A 19,487-nucleotide genomic window follows, 5' to 3' on the forward strand; every position below is an offset into this window, starting at 1 on the left:
CTGCTTTTTTTATGTTATGTCAGTTGGATGGTGATAAATGAAAAGGCTGCTGAATGGAAGTAACTCCTAGTTTTGGTTTGTAGCTAGTGTCCTTTAAGATGCCTGTACATCTCCATCTCCTGAACAAGCCATCACTACATCTAATATTTTTATACTTGTTTTGATAACTTGCTTTGAAATGTGTTTATTTCATATTTATAAATGCCAGAATAAAAAAAGTCACAAGATTCTGGAGGTTGTCTTGTTTTGTCCTTGAACACAGAATAATTTTACTCCATTCCTTTCACTTTCATCATTGTTTAAATATCATTTAGCAAAGTTAAAGCTCTGGAAGGGAGTTTCAGTTTTTGTTGATTTTGGCACTCTCTGTGGTTTTTAGCTCTTACATGTGAAAGTATGGTTTTCTGATGAAAAACCTCATCCTTCACTCTTCTGCATAAAGTGGATATAAAAAGTCTACACACCCCGGTTAAAATGCCAGGTTTTGTGATATAAACAAATTAGACCAAGATAAATCATGTCAGAACTTTTTCCACCTTTAATGTGACCTATAACATAAACAATTCAACTGAAAAAAAATGGAAATCTTTTAGGGGGAAGAAAAAAAAAACCCAATAATGATAATGTGGTTGTATAAGTGTAGCGTGAACAAATTTACTTTCAATTAAATTGTTCATGTTATATGTCACATTAAAGGTGGTAAAAAAGTTCTGACTTGATTTATCTTGTTCTTATTTCTTTACATCACAAAACCTGGCATTTTAACAGGAGTGTGTAGACTTTTGATATCCACTGTAGATGTAAGCAACCACAGATGACATGTTTTAGCATGGTTTTGGATCTTGATCTTGACTCCAATCTAGAAAAATGGAGATCAAGTTGTATGAAGGATGTGTCTTGTTGAACTGGTATATAACCACTTAACTTGTGTAACCAGCACAGGTATGTGGACGCTACACTACAAACAGGACCACACTCTGCAAACCTATTTGACATTGTTTCCCCGCTGACTGTGATCTCGTGTGCACAGGTGTTCAATGAATTATGCTCAATTTTGACTGTTTTCTGAGTGTTTAGCCTCGTCAGCAAGTCTGAAGGATTTCAGTTTGTGCTTAAAGGATTCAGAAATATGTCACTTTGATGGGGGTGGCAATGTCCCTCCCCTAAAATCTCTGCCGCCCAAAATGTCCCCAGCTATGATTGGCTATTTGCCTTGTCAGGAGGGGGACATGTGTTAAAATGACTTGATCGGGCTGTGTTTCAGCAGGGTGCTAGAAGGTTTCTTTCAACCGAATTTAACATACTTTCTTTTGCCTTTCCTTTACATTGTGATGACGCACAAACATCTTCTGTTTAGTCCTTAGAGAATGAAGATGAAAAGAGTTAAGGGGTATCACTCAGTTGTGTTACCTTTTGGATACTTCAATGTTACTAGTCTAAGTAAAAATGATTATTATTAGGAGATAGAAATGGTAAATTAATGATCTTGATGCAGTAGTATATATGTGTGTGTACATAAACTTCATGCAGACCCTTTCAAAAGTCAGTGCATCAGTTTGGCCACCCCCATCAAAATAGCCTGGCTCTACCTCTGCACCTTGGAACATCCCTAGTTTCTACAGCATGCAGTAAACTTCTTTGTCAGTAACCTCCCTGACAGCAAGTTTTACAAGCATTAGAAATAACTCTATAAATTAATCTAGGTTGTCACTGGTAGTATTGTTTGCTTTAGAAGATCACACAGGTGACAGATTTTATTCCAGTCTGCGACATAACCACTTAAAAACCTCACAGGAGCTTTCAGTTGAATCACGCTGCACAAAAGGTAACATGAAAAATGGAACAACGTCTGCAAGACACTTCATGCAGGCAGCCTGAGCTGCACTACTTTCACATGTGCATCATTCTCACTATCACCAGACAAAGTATCCTCCCTTAGGCGGTCTATTTAGGCTGCAAGATGCCCAGTCTCTAGCTTTGCTTTGCTAATGCCACTGCTAACTTTCAGTCCCACCAACTCCCCAAGGTTTCACATGCAGGCTCCAAGTACAGGGGGCGTAAGCTACTCCTTCATTTCTGCATGGAAAGTTATTTATGAGCCTAGGTGTCACACATAAACAATGTTCTGATATATAAATAACAATAACAAACGTTACTTTAGTTTCTGTATGTTTATTCAGGTAATGCATTTTTTTTACAGTATTATGTACTGAAAACAGGTCATTCCATTGCTGTCACAGCTGTGAGGAAACTGAGTAAAATTAGATCAACTGCTAAAATGTACATCAATTACTCAATGCATCCTGTTAAAAATAAAACACTAAATACAATGATATAAAAAAATAAAAGCACTTGACCACCCTGTAAACGTGACACACCGTCTCTGCTCGGCTTTCCACGTGACTTTGGAACCAACAGATGACTGACACAGAGCAGGGGATTGCACAAGGCTTCAACCTTTTCTCTCACTTCACAGTTAGTATGAACTGAAAGTCCCTCTTTTTTTTCAGCTGCAATCAAAAGACTCAAGAACTTACATCACGTCTGTCTCCCCCTTAAATAAATATCAGGCCGTCTGTGTTTGCACCACGCACACACACACATCCTGTAAAATAAATAACAAAGAGGTCAGTCCAAATGTATGTCATGGTCATGTCCATAGAAATCTGACGCTCTGTGTCTGCAGTTCGATGTCTGATCCTCGGCCAGTGCGGTTCTGCGTCATGCTACAGTGCTTCAAACGCTCCGGTCATCAGTAGCCAGACAGCTGTCAGAGGACTCTCAGTGCACTTGACAGGCTTTGTGTGAGTATTTGTCAACATGTAAGAGGCAGATTTGGCATCTCCTCTGCGTGTGTGTGTGTGTGTGTGTGTGTGTGTGTGTGTGTGTGTGTGTGTGTATGTGTGTATGCATGATTATGTGTGTGTGAGTGAGATGAGACACGGCGACCACACAGCGATGATGGGCAGTCAGCTGCTGCTTAGTCCAGACTCTCCTCGGTCCTCCCTCCTCCCTTTCTCCTTTGTGAGAGAACAGAAAGACATGAGGAGGCTGTCATTGGAGGGAGTGGACATGAAGAGAAGTACAGAAAGTATTGACTGACTGAGGGATTGTGCCGTACCTGATGGATGTGTGTGTCAGGTCTGGCTGTAGCGCAGATTTCACAGCCGGGACGTGATGGCTTGTTGATGAAAGTGCATGAGGGACAAGCCCACTCTGTCTGCTGAGGGGATGAGAGTTGAAACTATTAAAACTTTAAACTTTTACTCAAAGTCAGACAAAGTTCAGACACTTTTTTTCCATCTGTTCATACTTTTAGCTTCTTTCAAGTTGAGGTTGCAAAGTGTGAAAGTAACTCCTTAAAGACTCACAAGTAAAGTTACTACGATGAGTACAAATTAATTACTGTTGGCAACCAAATCTGCAAAAGATATGCATGTTTGTCATCCAACAGTACTTGTATCTCTGACTCTGGAATTGAAGCTGCCTTCTTTAGTCATTTGCTTTAACAGTTTGTTTACTCTTGAGCCACAGTCATCATTTCTTTCTCTTTACACCGTTTCATTTTTGATGTACCATTAATTTTAACACATATAATCTTGTCTGCAGTTTCCTTCTGTCTTTGGTGCTTTGCAAGAAATCTTTTGGCATGTTACTGCCCCCTTCTGAGGAAAGAGAGTATAGCATGAGTCACCAGCGTGCACTCTCTAATCACTGACATTTTGTGTGCAAGAGATTAAGAAAAATTGCCTCACTTGGAGACATTTCTCCATAGATGGAGGAATGGGTCTCTAAATATGAACATGACAATTTTCCAGACTTTACATAACCCTAGATCTTTTATTTTTTAACACACCAACATGGAAATTGTTTATAAGGCTGGAAACTAGGGATGCACCGATCCGATCCTGGTATTGGATATCAGCTAGATCGGATACAAAAAGCTAGATCGGATATCAGTGACAAGGGGCCGATATATAGTGCCGATCCATATGGTAGATCTATTCATCTCAGTTCCATGCTTTTCTGTGTTTACAATAACCATGTGCGTCTTCTGTGGGAAACACTATGTTGACATATTTTTTATTTTCTCATTTGAAGCAGATTTTTTATACAGAATATGTAATTCCTCTTATCCACTGCTGAGGTTTACAGTTGAATTGTAATATCTGTTGGTTATGAAGATTAACTCACCAAACTGCTGGTACACATTTATAATCTCTTGAATAATGATACTGTCAGTTTAAAATGTTCATTTTATTTTGGTTTACAAAGTCAGAAAAGCCTGAAGTTGCCAAAACACGATTCTATCCTCACATTAAGGAACAGAGATTGTTAAATCAATACCTGGATCGGATCGGCTAGTATCGGTATCGGCAGATACCAAAGCCCAGGTATAGATATCGGTATCAGGACCTAAAAAGTAGGATCAGTGCATCCCTACTGGAAGCGATTTAAGTATGCATAGTTGCATATGAATTGAATATAAATTGTATTCCCTTAAAAAAGCTCAGAGTGAAAATGTATTTTCCTTCGAAGGCAAAAAATGAATATTTGGATTATGTTAAAAACTTGATTTGGAAAGAGAACTAGACTTGGTAGAAAATCTTGAAGACGTTTCACCTCTCCTCTGAGGGTCTTCAGTAAATATAAGTCTCTAGGAGTCATCAGTATGCTTATGGTTGTCAAAGGGGGTCGTTGGCCTAGTTGCTGAGGGTTGTCTAGTTCTTCGATCGTCTATAGGTTGTTTGGGTCACATGATCACAAGTCCAGTTGCCTTTTTGGATCAAGCTTTGAATTACCATAACCTGGATGACTGAGAACCTTCACAGACATTTGAAGTACGTAAATGTTGCAGATATAACTTTATATTAGAAACATCGAATCCCGCAGGGAAGTCAAAACGTCCTGATTCTGAATGCAACCTGTGAGCTACAATTCGGCACACATAGACATAAGAAAGAGCATCCCAGATTTCATTGTGGAAACACAAGCTGAAGTTAGATTCACCCTCACTCCAGCTATGACTCATAATTCACTTTTATGGTGTCTATTATTTTCTACCAGACTGCTTGCATACCTGTGTTTTACTGGCTTTGTTGGTGTGATCATTCAGCTGCAGATTCTCAATGTCAAGAACATCTTTGATGTCACCTGTTCTGTCGTTCCCTCCACTTGTGCTCCCTGAGGTGAACATAAGAGAAGAGTTCATGAAGTGATGCTTCCACTAACTGAATACGCTGTTTACAAAGAGTCACAAAGTATCGGGAAGTATTTTTCTGGTGTTTATGCTGCACTCCAGCACACAGAGGTTGCGACTGATCAATGACTGCAAGGTTAAGCGTTTACATTCACTTGGGATTAACAATGAATCAAGTTTTAGAGGCTGTCGAACAATGCTGTAAAGAAAACCATATTGATTATTTTCTAAGGTTCTCAGACCTCCGTGTACTAGTGCGCTGTAAAGTGTGAATCTTTTGCAGGAACAGGCCGACTGAAGTCTCTGAAGGCCTCACATCACCACACATGACCACATGTTAAAAGGTACATTGTGTCTCTATTCTATTTGATCAGCAGCAATAACATCTGGAGACTGATGCTGCATTCATGTGCTCATCGGATGGTCCCAGTTTCTGAGTTGAGAAGCTGTTCTGGCAAGGGTTAGGAGAAACAAGTGTAATCTGTAACACTGCATCTATGTGTGTTAAACTCACCCTGTTTGTTGTGGGTTAGCCTGGAGGGCAGGGTGTTGTAGCCCCTCCAGTCTTGTGCGGTGGGGCCGTTGCCTGGCGGGAGGGGCGGAGCAAGGAGGGCGCTCTCCAGGTCCTGCTGGAACAGCTGGCGGGTGATGCGAGCTTGTCGGGCAGAGATCAGGTAAAGGTACGCTGTATCGCCGTCTTTCTGCACCCCGTAGGAGGCCAGTGACCTCGGCTCGGTGCACAAGCACTGACCGATCACCCAGCGCTGCACGCGAGGATGGAAACCGTACTCGAGGAACACCTAGAGGACAAAGGTCAAAGGAGTTGGCGAAGGAATAGTCACTGCACTCCTTAAGTTATTGAGTAACTGACACAAAACTAACCTGTTGCTTGAGTGCAGCCACCGTCATGTAAGGAAAGACTTTAACTGTGACACAACACGATGACGAGACATCCTCCACGACTACCGATAGACTGCAACACAGAAACATCACCGTAAGCTGCAGCAAAATCTGGAAGACAGATCATTCAAACCCCCTCAAACTGAATCCTCAGAACTTCTCCTCTCTAACCTGATCTCTCCGTCAGCATAGTTCTTCTCAGACAGTTGTACTGTCAGCACTGCTTTCTGCCGAGCCAGAGCCGCGGCGTGCTGTGAAGCCACCTGGGTGTCCCCTGCCTCGATTGCCTTGGCGAGCTCTAAGCATAACTCCTCTGAAAACAAAAGAGGCACAGCAATCAGAACTGACGTTTTTAGAGCAAGTTCTGAGTGGGGACGGAGGGGAAACATGACAGGGAACAGTGATACCCACCAGTGAGCGGCAGTGAGGCTGAGCTCCACTGCTCTGAAGCTGCCGCTGCTGCTGGTGTTGTGTTACTTTGTCTTCCGTCTGATTCACATGTGTTGATATTTGCGACTGTCAGAGGAGAAACAAGGCACTTTTTTAGAAAAGTGTGATGTCAACAAACACTTACATAATGGTTATTATCATGGCTCCAGTTAGTTGTCTGTTCATGTGACTTTCAGGTCTAAACCTATTTAAGTTTGCAGCAAATACCTACCTTGAAAGATTTTCAAATATTGCTGTCACATCCTCTGAGCTACAGCCTTGATGACTACTTTCAGCTCAGAGTTATGTCTAAATGCCAGGTTGTTTTACTTTGAGTCCCCCTTGACTAACATCTTAAGGTATCTTAAGGTCATTTCACACTTTATTGCATCAGTTAGTCCTCCAAAGTTTGACTTTCCCAGCAGGTAAAAAATTAGTCTTTCAGTATGTTTCAAAACTTGATTTATCCTACATGACAAGCTGTTGTGCTCTATTTCTCAATTGTTTCACTTCACAGTATGGTTAACAGCACAGAGGCAGACAGGGCTGTTAAACAGTGATAGGAATAAAACACAAAAGTTTAGATGATGCAACTCAACCTCCAAATGCTCATGCACGCTCAAACAGATCAACACTCACAGATATTAAAACTAAAAGCAACTTAGCACATTGAATTTCAATAAAACAACTTTGTGTTTAAAATCAGCGTGTGTATTAAAGATTGTCAGATTGTTCTAAAACTCAGTGCTATGGTCTCAACACTTGTTCTAGGAAACATCGGTCGTAGCAGACAAAGCAGGTAGGGAGTATAGAGTAACACACTGGTTAAACCCACCTCTATGTGCCTCCCTCAGTGATGACATCACCACGGTGGCCCACTCCTCGGCTTCTCGGTCACAGCGGAAGTTGAAGCGGATGCAATCGTGGGGCGGAGTAGCCAGACGCATCTCATGACAGCGTGAAGATTTGACCTCATACTGCACCAAGCGAAGGTCGAACTCTGCAATGAACTTTGAGGTAAAAGAAAACAAAGAAAAGAAAAATCAGTGTATGAAGGATAGTCACTCTTCAGGGCTCTTTTTCAAGAAAGTATGAAATTCCTTTTATTTTTTTGACACAAAATAAGAGGAAGAATCTTTAGTTTCATTGATTTGAGAGAGAAAAAACTCAGATTGAGTTGAAGCTATCTGCTGTTTTTGCTTCTAACTATCATTACCTCTGTGAAGTGGAAAAGTATTGGTGAAAAATGGTCTTTAGAATGTTAAGAGTAGGATTGTTTTGTCAGATCAGCAGTACAAAGTCCAAAATTGTTTGATTCAATGGCAAAGTGTCATTTCAGAAAAAGGGCAGTTGGATATTTGACAAAGTTTTTTTGGAACAGCTGGCAGATGATGCGATATAAACTGATCCTTGTTGAGTGAGTCAACAGGAATGTTGATTGACTCAACAAGGATCACAGTCGCCGTGTCTCATCGTTTTTGGCTCTAAAGCAGTGTTTCTTTAGTTTGAGTGTAAGTAAGAAAAGTCACATGCAGTGATTTAGCTAATTGAGGCAGCGCTGTGCATTCACAAAAACAATCATTGTACAACACTGCTAACAACCGTTTCTAAATGCTCTATACGAGCTGCTGAATAGGCCTTACATGGTGAAATTAAAGAACAAAACGAGGGTACAAAATGTAAATCACTCACAACGTGATTATAGAATAAAAAAAGAAATGATTCCCTGAAAACTGTGGAGAGAGAAAGTAAAAGTGTCTTTCTGACAGAGAATAAATGAGCGAGTTTTGCAGAACAGAGTTTAAAAACATAATCTGCTGTTTAACATTCACTGCTGCGACAGAGGGAATCATTAGGGCGCTGCAGTCTGTTGTGGAGGGATTTGCCTTTTTACAGCGTGTGTGTGTGTGTGTGTGTGTGCGTGCGTGTGTGTGTGTGTGTTCGTGTGTGTGTGTGTGTGTGTGTGTGTATATATATATATATATATATATATATATATATACACTCTGCAAAAACTGTGTGCGGAGTCTGCCAGCCCAGACAGCCGAGCTAAAAGAAGCCGGGATCAAAGGGAAAACCGTGCAAATCAAGAAGCCTCTCCGTCGTCAGGGGAGAATCTGTCTGACTGAGATTCTGCAGAGATGAAAAGGCGATTCGGAGCGTGTCGGGTTTTTCGGGAGACTGCACAGAGTGAACTCAACAAACAAAGGAAAGATTTTGGAGAAAAGTTTGGATGAGGTGAAAAAGGCAAAGTGCAATGGAGGGTCAGCTTCAGGCATGATGGAGTATGTGAGTCTACAGTGAGGACAGATGTGGCTATTGACAGTAATGACCCATGATACTGAGGGAGAGGAGAGGCCTTGTCCTCATGCTGAAACTTGTCCTTCAGCCTCTGAGGCATGCAGCACTGTTGTGACCTTATAACTAGAGATTTGTGGAACCATAATTTAACTTGGTTAGTTGCTGATTAATCACTTGATAGTTCAAAATCAGGTTGGAAAGAGTTCAGTGTGATCAATGGAAGCTGCTCAGTGAAGGGCATCAAATCCAAAATGTGCTCTGGTGGTTTAAGAAGAAACATGAATGACTGTGTGAAAATATTGATGCATAATTCCATCAGAGTTGAAACATTCAAAGGATCCCAGTGTTCTCTCATCGTGTCATAACTGGGAAAACAGTTTAACAACGCTAAACCCACACACTCTGCAGCACAGACACCAACACTCACCAAACCATCTATATACAAGTGATTATTCATGTTAATTAAAGGTGCACTCATCTCATTTTACTTATAAGGGTCAGTGAAAACGTCACAGAGAGCATCACTAAACCTGTGAGAATTGGTGTTTTGACACGCTAGAGGAAATCTGTCAACTCAGAGGTCTTGAGTTTTAAACAAAGCAGCATCCTCCAGGGTTGAAAAATGACGTTGATGCAGAAGTGTGAAAACACTGCAGTGCCTCGGGCGTCCGCTACAAAGCAAAGCAGAACTTTGACAGCAGAATTAAACACGTTTCCAACCTGATACAAAAACAGTTGGTTCGACACGTCATGTCTTTATTCGGAACAGCTCGATTACATTAAGACTAAGAGTTGTGCGCAATAAGGAGCTGTTATATTTTTAGAGGTGGGGCTGATTTGACTGAAAGATGGGCATGTTGTAGCTGTTTGGTACGGTGTCCCTGAAGTGCAAATCACAACGGCAATTCAGAAAACACTACGCCATTAACCAAACCGGAAGAAGTAGGTACCCTCAGTCCAATCAGTGACGTCCCCCGAGGGTACCTAATTCACCCCCCCGTACAATTCGAGCCGATCGAGACATGAGCTATCCAGACTACACTCGTCTTTTGTACCAGACTGTAAACATGTTTATTTCTGCTGTAAAGATCGGCTTTTTAGTAATTTTGTGTTTATGTGGTTTCTGGTACTTCCGGAGCCAGCCTCAAGCGGACCCTCCATAAACTGCAGTTTTTAACACTTCCGTATTGGACTCATATTTTTAGACCGGAGGTTTGCTGCTTGGGATGTTTACATGTTACTGGCACAGAAGGTCTAATGATAGATGCTATGCATTACGGGTAATATACATGAAATGTTTAATGATACTTCCTCCTGCTTGTCATCCTGAGTGTTTTTTCTAGGGGAGAATAATGGTGGTGATATATCTGGAGTATTGCTCCAGTGTAGTGCGTTAGGCTTAAAAGCTACTTTGACGTATCTGCTGCTAACTGTATATTTATAACTATTTAACAGTCATGTGATGCTAATGACTTAAATGGCTTTTCCCATCCAATTACCATGAGAAAGATATATCATTATATAATATTTGTATACACTTCTAAGAAAATACACTTAAATATCTCTTATTTTAATCACGAACTGAATTTGCAGAATTAAGGCTAATTTTAGGGGTATAATCTATTAGAGCCACACTGGCTTCAGGTGGACTTACGGCCCACAGATCAATCCTACTGCCCAGACAGAGGAGCAGTATCTATGAAGAGAAATCTAAAGGTATTATGTCCCATGGCATATCCATATCCTCCATCTCAAACTCAGCTCATCAAGCTCCGCTCTACAAAGCAGGCCCTCTTCAATCAGCTCAGGTTTGGTCAGAGACAAGCTCTGAGGTTATCTAGAGTTAACAGTAAAGAAGAAGGTTAATCCTACTGATTAGGAGTGAGATAAAACAGCTGTTGAATAAAGATGTACTCTCTATTGCTTGTTGTTGCTTTATAAATGTAAAGCCTTGTAGAAGCTAAGGGTAAGATGAAGTGGTGGTAAGGTATTCATAGTAGATTCATACACCTGGTTATCTTTGTGCATGGGTTAAAAGTGGATACTGTGTGTGGTACCAACACTTCCCATCACACCCACCACTTCCTATCCACATGTAATTTATATCTGTGTTATTATGTAATTGTCTTTATTCATAAGTACAAATGACACCACTCTCTTCATCTCTCTTTGAAAAGCTTCCTCAAGGATACCTTCAGGTGCATCTAATAAAATACGAACATTGTGAAAAAGTTCTTTTTTTTTTAAAATTATTCAACTTTCATAAATTCTATATTCGTTAAACGTTAAGTGAAATATTTCATGCCTTTTTTGTTTTAATTTTGATGATTTTGGCTTGTAGATCCTAGAAATCTGAACCCAGTGTCCCAAACTGTTAAAATATTTCTTAGGATCAATCACAACACAGACCAGGTCCGACATCTTAACGGTATGTTTGTTTGTATACTCAAAGCTTGGTTGAGGCTCTTTACCATGAATTACTGCCTCAGTGTGGAGTGGCATGTAGCCGATCAGCCTGCGGCACAGCTGAGGTGTTACTGAAGCTCAGGTTCTTTTGACAGCAGCTTTCAGCTGGTCTGTATCTCTGGGTCAAGTGTTTCTCACCTCCTGTTTGATCACTGTCCCACAGATTCTCTACAGGGTTCAAGTCAGGCAAGTCAGCTGCCCAGTGAAGCTCAGTAATATCATGCAAACTATTTGGGAGTAGTTTTGGCGCTGTGGGCAGGTGCTAAGTCCCCAAGTCATCACACTGTTGAAACTTCACATTGGACTTTAAACACCTTAGATTGTGAGCCGTACCATTCTTCCTTTAAATTCTAGGACCTTGAGTTTCTAATTAAAAGAGGATTTTAGTAAGGATGCACCGAAATGAAAATTCTCGGCCGAAACCGAAAACAAGGAAACCAAGGCCGAAAAACCGAAACACTGAAATAAATTATTATGCCAATTATTAGTAGGGAGGCCGGGGATAGTTGTAACATTTAACTCCTTGTATTTGCGATTAAGCCATGTATTTTCTGTTTGTGTTGCACAGGCATTTTCTAGGACATTTATTAGCAGACACTTGAAGCTAGTTTGTATAGCAGTTTGAACACACTGGGTTAAAAGAGCTCAAAGTTATCCTTATCCAGACAAGCGAGTACTGGCCGCAGTTTTTCCTTCGTCATCACAACATTCTGTTTCGGTCATGTTGTTTCGGTGATAAAAGTCTTTTGGACGAAAACCAAAAATGCACTTTTGGGCCATTTTCGGCCGAATTTTTGGTGCATCCCTAGATGTTAGACCACTGAGCAACAGTCCAGTTATCTTCTCTTTAGCCATGCGTCTGACATTGTCTCAGGTTCAGTTGTAGCCCCTATCCTGAAGGCGTCTGTGTGTGGTGGCTCTTGATGCACCGACACCAGCCTCAGTCCTATCCTTATGAAGCTCTCCCAAGTTCTTGAATCAACTTATCTGCACTCACCCTTGTTGCTTGTGCACCTTTTCTTACCACACTATTCCCTCCAATCACCTTTCCATCAATACACTTCTATACAGCACTGTAGGAACAGCAAGCCTTCTCAGCAATGACCTTCTGAAGCCAACCCTCCTTGTTGAGGGTGTCAATGATCGTCTGCTGGACAACTGCCCACTCAGTAGTCTTCCCCTGGATTGTGATTTCGTGTACTGAACTAGGCTAAAAGATGCATGCCATTTATACTGTTTGAATAGCAATTTACTCAAGTTTGCAATGAAATACTCTCATATTCTGAGCTCTACTTTTTAAAATATCTTTTAGGGGGCACTGGTGGCCTAGCAGTCTAAGCGCCCCACATACAGAGACTACAGTCCTTGTCGCAGGGGGCGCCGGTTTGATTCCTGGCCGTGACCGTTTCCTGTATGTCTTCCCCCGCTCTCTGCTACCCACATTTCCTGTCTCTCTTCAGCTGTCCTGTCAAATAAAGGCGAAAAAGCCCCAAAAATACAACTTTGAAAAATATATATATTTTTTAGCTGTATGTAGTCCATAATTATGGAAATGGAAAAAGAAATATGCTTGAAACATTTAAGTCCACATGTAATTAGTATATAACATGTTATATTTTGACTTTTTAACTTAGGGAAAATATTCATTAATTCTATGATACCCTCATTTGTTGTACTGTGCCTGTGGATGTTACAGAGAAGATGCAGCTTAAGGTATCTAGAAAGTCCACATCACTTAATTTTTAACATTTTTCCTCAGGTCTCATGCTGTCGCTATTATCTGGTAAAGAAAATGATCACTTACTGGAACAGCAACCCTCTACTCTGCCTTTAAGTATTAGTTTGAAAGAGAGTAACACAGAGACACAGTGTGATACTTTAATTGCACGGGATTACAAGCTTGTCATGTTACTAATGACAAACACAAGAGTGAAAAAAGTTGTAGTTTTTGGTAAGTTGGGCTGACAGCTCAGAGTATAACTGCATCTGTTCAAAACCATGACCTACTAAAATACTTTCCCTGACGATGTCGATGAACTTTAAAGTTTAGTGGCTACAGGAAGAATTGAATTGAAAGTGAAACTACAAAACTTCCTTTCATAGAGTTTTGCAAACAAAGGCTTTTCGTCTAATTCAGGTTTCCTGTTTGTTTAATGCTTACCAAGGAGAGTTCAGCCAAATGAGTTAAGTTAAGAAGCTAAGAGAGAAAGCTTCAGTGCTGATCTACACCATGTTGATGTCTACAACTGCAGATTGTTTTACTCCCAGGAGAGATTATGGGGTTGTGTTATGTATAAATCCGCATGTATTCATTAAATACTGGTATAGTTCTGATTCCTGATCCTGCATTTGCTGGCTCTGAGAGCTTCCAGTAAAATGGCGTGTACGGGCCCATGCTGGTGTTCAAATAAAACCTCATTCAGTATATTGTTGGTCACAATCATCACAGAGCGGGTAACGACAACAGAAGCTCCGTACACACAGGTGTACGTGTGTGTGTGTGTGTGTGACATCTCACCACACTGCGGTTTCCGCTAGTATCTCGCAGCGCCAGTCGGAACTCTCCGGCCCGGCTCGGGTCCATGCTTAGCTGCAGCCGCAGAGCCTCGCTGCCGACCCCAGGGAGACACAGGGGCCGGATCCCGGAATGACACACAGAGACCCGTACTGACATCAAAACAGTGCTGCAGCAAGCCGTGAACCCTGGCCCACCGCATGCAGCCTGCTGGGATGATGCAGAGACCGGGGCTGGAGGAGCCCAGCCTCCCGAGCTGAGTGCCATGTCGCGGGCACTCAGAGGCGGTGTGAGGGTGTATGGAGCCCCGCGGCAGGTGTTACTACTGCCCGCTGCTTCAGTTCAGGTTTATAAGAGTCCGCAGAAACCGCGAATCTTCACGGGGAGACTGTGGGTGTCTCCACGCCCCGAGAATTCTTCCATATCGACCCGACCCAGGCAGGCACGGAGCGACAGAAAACCAAAACAGGAAGTACCGCGGTACCTCTCTTATTTATGTCCGTAGAGAAACATCGCAGTGAAACATGGACATCACATAAAGCAGAGATTAAAATGCTTGACAAAGGTTTTGTTAATTATTGAAGAAGTGAAAAATGTGACGAATTAAAACTTTTCATGGCAATGAAAAAGTCACGGTTGGATAAAATTTTATGATTACATATTTAAATTAGGGTATCAATGATGACAAATAAAATATAGAAAATTAAATATCATAAATGACACAATCACAAAGTTCAACCAACATTTAAATATAACTTATACATATATAGTTATCTAGACCTTTTTAACTGCAAGAAGTAACATTCTAGGGTGGCGAAGTAAATTGCAGGGGAAGCCATGGATCTGCCCCTGTAATCATGTACACATATTTTAAACATTTTAACTTTTATAATACGGAAAATTACTGATATGCCTGTTTTTAAAAGGCTGATAAAGTAAGTTAATTTTGGGGGGTTCAACTTAATGGATGGGACATCTTGAAAGAGAGGCAAGAAATGTGGGGAGATGCACCACATTATGTCAGGACTGGGAATTTATAGGACCAGTGTGACAAGGACTAGGACCTCCTGCCCTACCAACTGAGTGAAACCAGTCCTCCTTGATATACTTCTCATAAAACAATACATTCAGCCCTGTTTACCTACTACTATAAAGGCTATTCTGAAACCGATATTGTGCTGTTCCAGTGACTGTCTACATATCATTAAGCTTATAACAGGGTCATGAATGACTAACTTGAGGCCAGAGGAGGGGCTTTGGAGCTGAAGTGATTTGATCTGTTTGCTATGTGCCAGTTATGTGAGAGCTATAAGTAATTTCCTTTAATGAAGGAATAAAACTAATCTCTATTTGCAACCAAGTAAAAAATAACACCATAGTATTTAATGATATTTAGTACAAGTTCAAACAAATAATATGTTCATCACAGGTTTTATGCAACACATTTAATCTACTGTCATAACTTTAATCTAAAACTTACTTTCCTTTATTACGCTCTGTGCCCCTCCTATAAACATTTCAATACCAGCTATTGATCAGACTAATGTGCTTATTTAAATCTTTGTAGGATATTCATGATCACAAACTATTTCAACAAGGGAGTCTGAATCTTAAGTAGCCACACTAATTTCAGCCAGTGACATGCTGAGTCAGGCCTAGAGGTTAATACTTAACAAAGAAGTCAATTTTTTTTTAGGTCGGTGCTTTAGTCAAGATGTAGAATGATGTCACACTTTGGCAGGAAAATATGCACCTGTTTGTAGTTTTAATGAGAAATCCTTCGGCAGGTTTGCTAGAGACACACTGCTCTGCCTAGCTCAGTTCAACAGAGCTGCTGGTCTGATAGAGGTGAGGAGAAGTTAGAGAGATGTCTGTTCTGCAGGAGATCAGTCAGAATGTAAAGAACATAAAGCCATTGGAGTATGAAATCCTGGCCAGACTACTAAGCCTGATAAAGGAAGAGCTCAGACAGGTAAAGAAATGAAAAATCATAGACAGTTTTTCTTCTTGTTTTGTGTTTTCTGATATCTGTGCTTTAAATCTAACCATCTGCAGGGAGTGAGAAAGCCGTACAAAGAGGTGCTCAATGTGTCCATGGGAGACCTGCACATGTCAGGTCTGAAGCCTTTGTCATTCATCCGACAGGTAAAAACAATTACACGAGTAATACTAATTTACTATTCATTTATTTACATCTGAACTTCATTGCCATAATGCATTGATATTGTGCTAGTTTTGGTACTATGTCTATGGCACTGTACATTTAGGACATGCCATGTTTTGCACTCCATGAGTCTTCAATAAAAATGCTTGTTTTCTTATTTTTTGATTGAAAACTGCTTTTCCTTCTGTATTTGCCTTTGTTGCTATTTTTTAGGCTTAATATTTCTGTGATAAAAACTTGGCCTACGTAAACACTTAGCCAAAAAATCTCATTATCTTATTTTCCAGGTCCTGGCAGCATGTCTGTATCCTCAGCTTGTGAACAGCAACAAACTTCCAGTGGATGCGAGGCAAAGAGCTCAGAAGCTGCTCGGGGATTGTGCAGGAGGGAGTGTAGGTAAGGGCTGTTCATGATGTGTGAAAACAACATGTTAAAATGTCGCTCAGTCAAATTTAAAGTCAGAAGAGTTCATACTTCTCTGCTGACCTTTAATGTAATCACACCAATTTTTTGATTTGTTTTGTTTATTTTCCCAATTTTTAAGTATCTCTCTCCACAAGAATCATAGTCTATGGCTCTGCTCGAGGCTTTGTGATGCTTTAATGGCTGCAAGGTGTTTGTTTGTTCCTCCCTTTCCATTGAAAATGAATTATAATCTTGACCTGTTTGTAGAAATTACTCTAAATCACAGATTCAGGTTTTAAACCCTCAGTTAACAAAACACTTTCCATGAAAACTGATTATCATTGTCCTGAAAGGTCCTGGAAAAGTTTGTGCTGTAATCTTTTACATATCTTACAGAGTACCATTTTATATTTTTAACATTTCTGATTAAACTCAGTCAACATCCTCGATGAGGCAGTAGAATTATTATATGTTTTTTGTTATTTCTGTTAATTAACCCTTCAAGAATTTATCAAACTTTTTGTTGTTTCTTTATTTTACGCTTTTGTGATTGAAAGTATATTCATTAATTACTTTAGTTATGTTATGATTACTAAGGTCGAATATCTGATTGTGATATGTTCCTAAATGTGAAAATTCAGTGTGTTTTGGAAGTTAAACATATTATGATCAACTATATTTGGAATTTGGGACAATGGGTTACATGAAACTTACTTTTTGGTCTTTTACCTTCAGCTTCAGAGTACATTTTTTTTTTTAAATTTAGAGTTAAAATAAGAAGAAAAAAAAAAGAAAAAACTTGAAGATTTGAAAGTATGCTTGTTGATTGGAATTAAATGAATTAGAAAGACAACTAGACTTTAACAATTAAAGGTAGCATTATTTTAGGGAGAGAAAAGAGAACATTATGAAATCATGGTTAGTGTAAAAGTGTAAATATTGTTTATCTGATGTGTACAATGTATATACAAATTGACGGATATACACAGGTTTTTATGTACAGTATTCAAGCGGTATATGTGTTATACACACCCTATATGGTGTTATGAAATGTAAAGAATAAGTATAGAAAATAAGACAATCAGTTAATACACAAGGTCATCCTGCTCTCTTGTGTCATCCCAGCTCTCAGTGTGTATCTTTGTGTTCTTCAGGCTCTTACACAGCTACAGGGGGTATACCTGAGATAGTCCAAAGAATCTCTGAATTCGTAACAAGGCGAGATGGAGGGGTCCCGTGTTCCCCTGAAAACATCTACATAAGTCCAGGATCACAGTGGTCCATCATGGTAACAGTCTCTGATACAGACATACTGTCACTGCTCTCTGCAGATTATCTTCAAGCTTACCTAACGTTTCTCCTGTGCTTACCAGAACATTCTGAAGGTCTTAATAAACAGTGAGAGCTCACCCAAAACAGGAGTGCTGACCCCAGTGCCGAGCCACGTCACCACCACTTCATCCATCGTGGGTCTGGGAGGAGTTATTGTCCCCTACTACCTGAGTGAGGAGCAGGGCTGGCAGCTGCAGGTGGAGGAGCTCCAACGTGCTCTGGATTCTGCAAAGGGGTTGTGTAACCCTGTAGCTCTGTACATCACCAACCCTGGAAACCCCTCAGGTATGAAAACAACATCATAGGACTAAATGTCAGCATGTTGTTGAGTCAGAGATTGAGCTCACTAGGTGGTTTTGATACCTACAGGTCAGGTTCAAAGCAGGAAATCAATGCAGGAGGTGATCCGGTTTGTGTCTGACAAGAGGATCTTCCTTCTGGCTGATGAGGTGGATGTTGAAAAGCATTTTCAGGCATTATAAGGAAACATTGTGAAACGTGTTTGAAAAAGCCTGGATTTCTTGTGCATTTTGTCCACAGGTCTATCAGGACTTGATTTATGGAGAAAACAGTGAGTTTGTCTCCTATAAGAGGGTTCTTGCAGAGATGGGTCCTCCTCTTTCAGACACAGTGGAGATGGCGTCTTTCCACTCAGCATCGAAAGGCTTCATGGCAGAGTAGGTCTTTTTTTCCAGCTTAAGAAAAAAACATATCGGAGAAAAACAGAAAAATTCCCATGACTGATGAAGATAATATGTTACAATCAGAAGCCAAAGATAGCTTACAATCAGACTCTTTGTTTCTTCTCTACCAGGTGTGGTCTGCGTGGTGGATATGTGGAGCTGGTAAATCTGGACCCTGCTGTTATGAAACCCATCCACACTCTGTTTTCCATGGACACCTGTGCGCCCGTGTTGGGTCAGTTCGCCCTGGACCTGATGATCAACCCTCCACAACCAGGAGATCCCTCATACCCACTTTATCACACGGTGGAACCACAAATATGCCTGCTTTTAATAAGCTTTACATCAAAAGTGTGATCATTTTTCAAACCCTGAATTTCCCTCTCTTTTCTACAGGAAACAGAGCATATCAGGGTGGCTCTGCTTCATAACGCTAAGAGAGTCTGGGAAGTTTTAAACAGCCTGCCGGGTTTCTGCTGCCAGCCTGTGGAGGGGGGCTCATTTGCGTTCCCAAGGCTGTTACTGCCACCCAGAGCCATTCAGAAAGCAGAGGTTTCACTATTTATAAAATCTAAAAGCAGAGCATCATTATCAATGAAAATGACACATTCTGCTGTGTTGCTCTATAATAATTTAAGATGTTTTCTTTTTGTTCATTTTAGGAAAAGGGAATGCAACCAGATACATTTTACTGCATGAGATTGCTGGAGGAGGCTGGTGTGTTAGTGCTTCCTGGGTGTGAGTACGGACAAGAGGAGGGCACCCATCACATCAGGTAAATAAAAGTAGAAAAATCAAGATGTTCTCTTTCCAAAAGATGTTCAGGGTATGTAGTCAGATCTACAGCTAGAGTTGCATATCATGGAACTTGAAATGTAACTGTGTGCACTAGTTGGAAAATGCTACCAATGGGAACTTCAACCCTTTCTTTTCTCTGCAGATTCTGCATAATGAGTCCTCAGGAAACGATGGAGGAAGTTCTGCAACGCATTAGCAGCTTTCACGTGCAGTTTATGAGAGATGTTTATTAAAGTGGGACTTCTTTTTCCTCATATTCTGTAGTAATTATTCATGACAAACAATAAAAGACAT

The 19,487-nt window shown here is 40.6% G+C and overlaps 2 protein-coding genes across 3 annotated transcripts; one reads left to right on the forward strand and one right to left on the reverse strand.

The window, feature by feature from the left end:
- Nucleotides 1-2,156: 2,156 nt before the first annotated feature.
- sharpin (SHANK-associated RH domain interacting protein) lies at nt 2,157-14,294 on the reverse strand. Of its 2 annotated transcripts, none has more exons than XM_034703507.1 (9): nt 13,815-14,294; nt 7,365-7,539; nt 6,512-6,616; nt 6,272-6,413; nt 6,083-6,173; nt 5,715-6,000; nt 5,081-5,184; nt 3,122-3,223; nt 2,157-3,020 (listed from the first exon to the last, which is right to left on the reverse strand). In XM_034703507.1, exons 1-9 carry the CDS (start codon nt 14,076-14,078, stop codon nt 2,970-2,972), a joined length of 1,320 nt encoding a protein of 439 aa, XP_034559398.1. In that variant the 5' UTR covers nt 14,079-14,294; the 3' UTR covers nt 2,157-2,969. The 2 variants fall into 2 exon arrangements, with proteins under 2 accessions (XP_034559398.1, XP_034559399.1); XM_034703508.1 differs by having other exon boundaries at nt 3,122-3,220; nt 13,815-14,292.
- LOC117827050 (alanine aminotransferase 2-like) lies at nt 13,857-19,487 on the forward strand. The gene is made up of 12 exons (XM_034703506.1): nt 13,857-14,291; nt 15,628-15,783; nt 15,867-15,956; nt 16,263-16,371; nt 17,535-17,668; nt 17,754-17,997; nt 18,082-18,161; nt 18,253-18,389; nt 18,527-18,701; nt 18,792-18,947; nt 19,058-19,170; nt 19,336-19,487. Exons 2-12 carry the CDS (start codon nt 15,679-15,681, stop codon nt 19,424-19,426), a joined length of 1,434 nt encoding a protein of 477 aa, XP_034559397.1. The 5' UTR covers nt 13,857-14,291; nt 15,628-15,678; the 3' UTR covers nt 19,427-19,487.

This window comes from Notolabrus celidotus, chromosome 15 (genome assembly GCF_009762535.1).
Source record: "Notolabrus celidotus isolate fNotCel1 chromosome 15, fNotCel1.pri, whole genome shotgun sequence".
NCBI classification, from domain to species: domain Eukaryota; kingdom Metazoa; phylum Chordata; class Actinopteri; order Labriformes; family Labridae; genus Notolabrus; species Notolabrus celidotus.

Coding starts and splice junctions, on each gene's coding strand:
- sharpin (XM_034703507.1), bottom strand. CDS start 14,078: ATGGCACTCAGCTCGGGAGGCTGGGCTCCTCCAGCCCCGGTCTCTGCA. Junction 6,617..7,364: donor ACTGAGGGAGGCACATAGAG/GTGGGTTTAACC, acceptor CTCCTCTGACAG/TCGCAAATATCAACACATGT. Junction 6,001..6,082: donor TGGCTGCACTCAAGCAACAG/GTTAGTTTTGTG, acceptor TTTGTCCTCTAG/GTGTTCCTCGAGTACGGTTT.
- LOC117827050 (XM_034703506.1), top strand. CDS start 15,679: ATGTCTGTTCTGCAGGAGATCAGTCAGAATGTAAAGAACATAAAGCCA. Junction 18,162..18,252: donor TCTTCCTTCTGGCTGATGAG/GTGGATGTTGAA, acceptor TTTTGTCCACAG/GTCTATCAGGACTTGATTTA. Junction 18,390..18,526: donor TCGAAAGGCTTCATGGCAGA/GTAGGTCTTTTT, acceptor CTTCTCTACCAG/GTGTGGTCTGCGTGGTGGAT.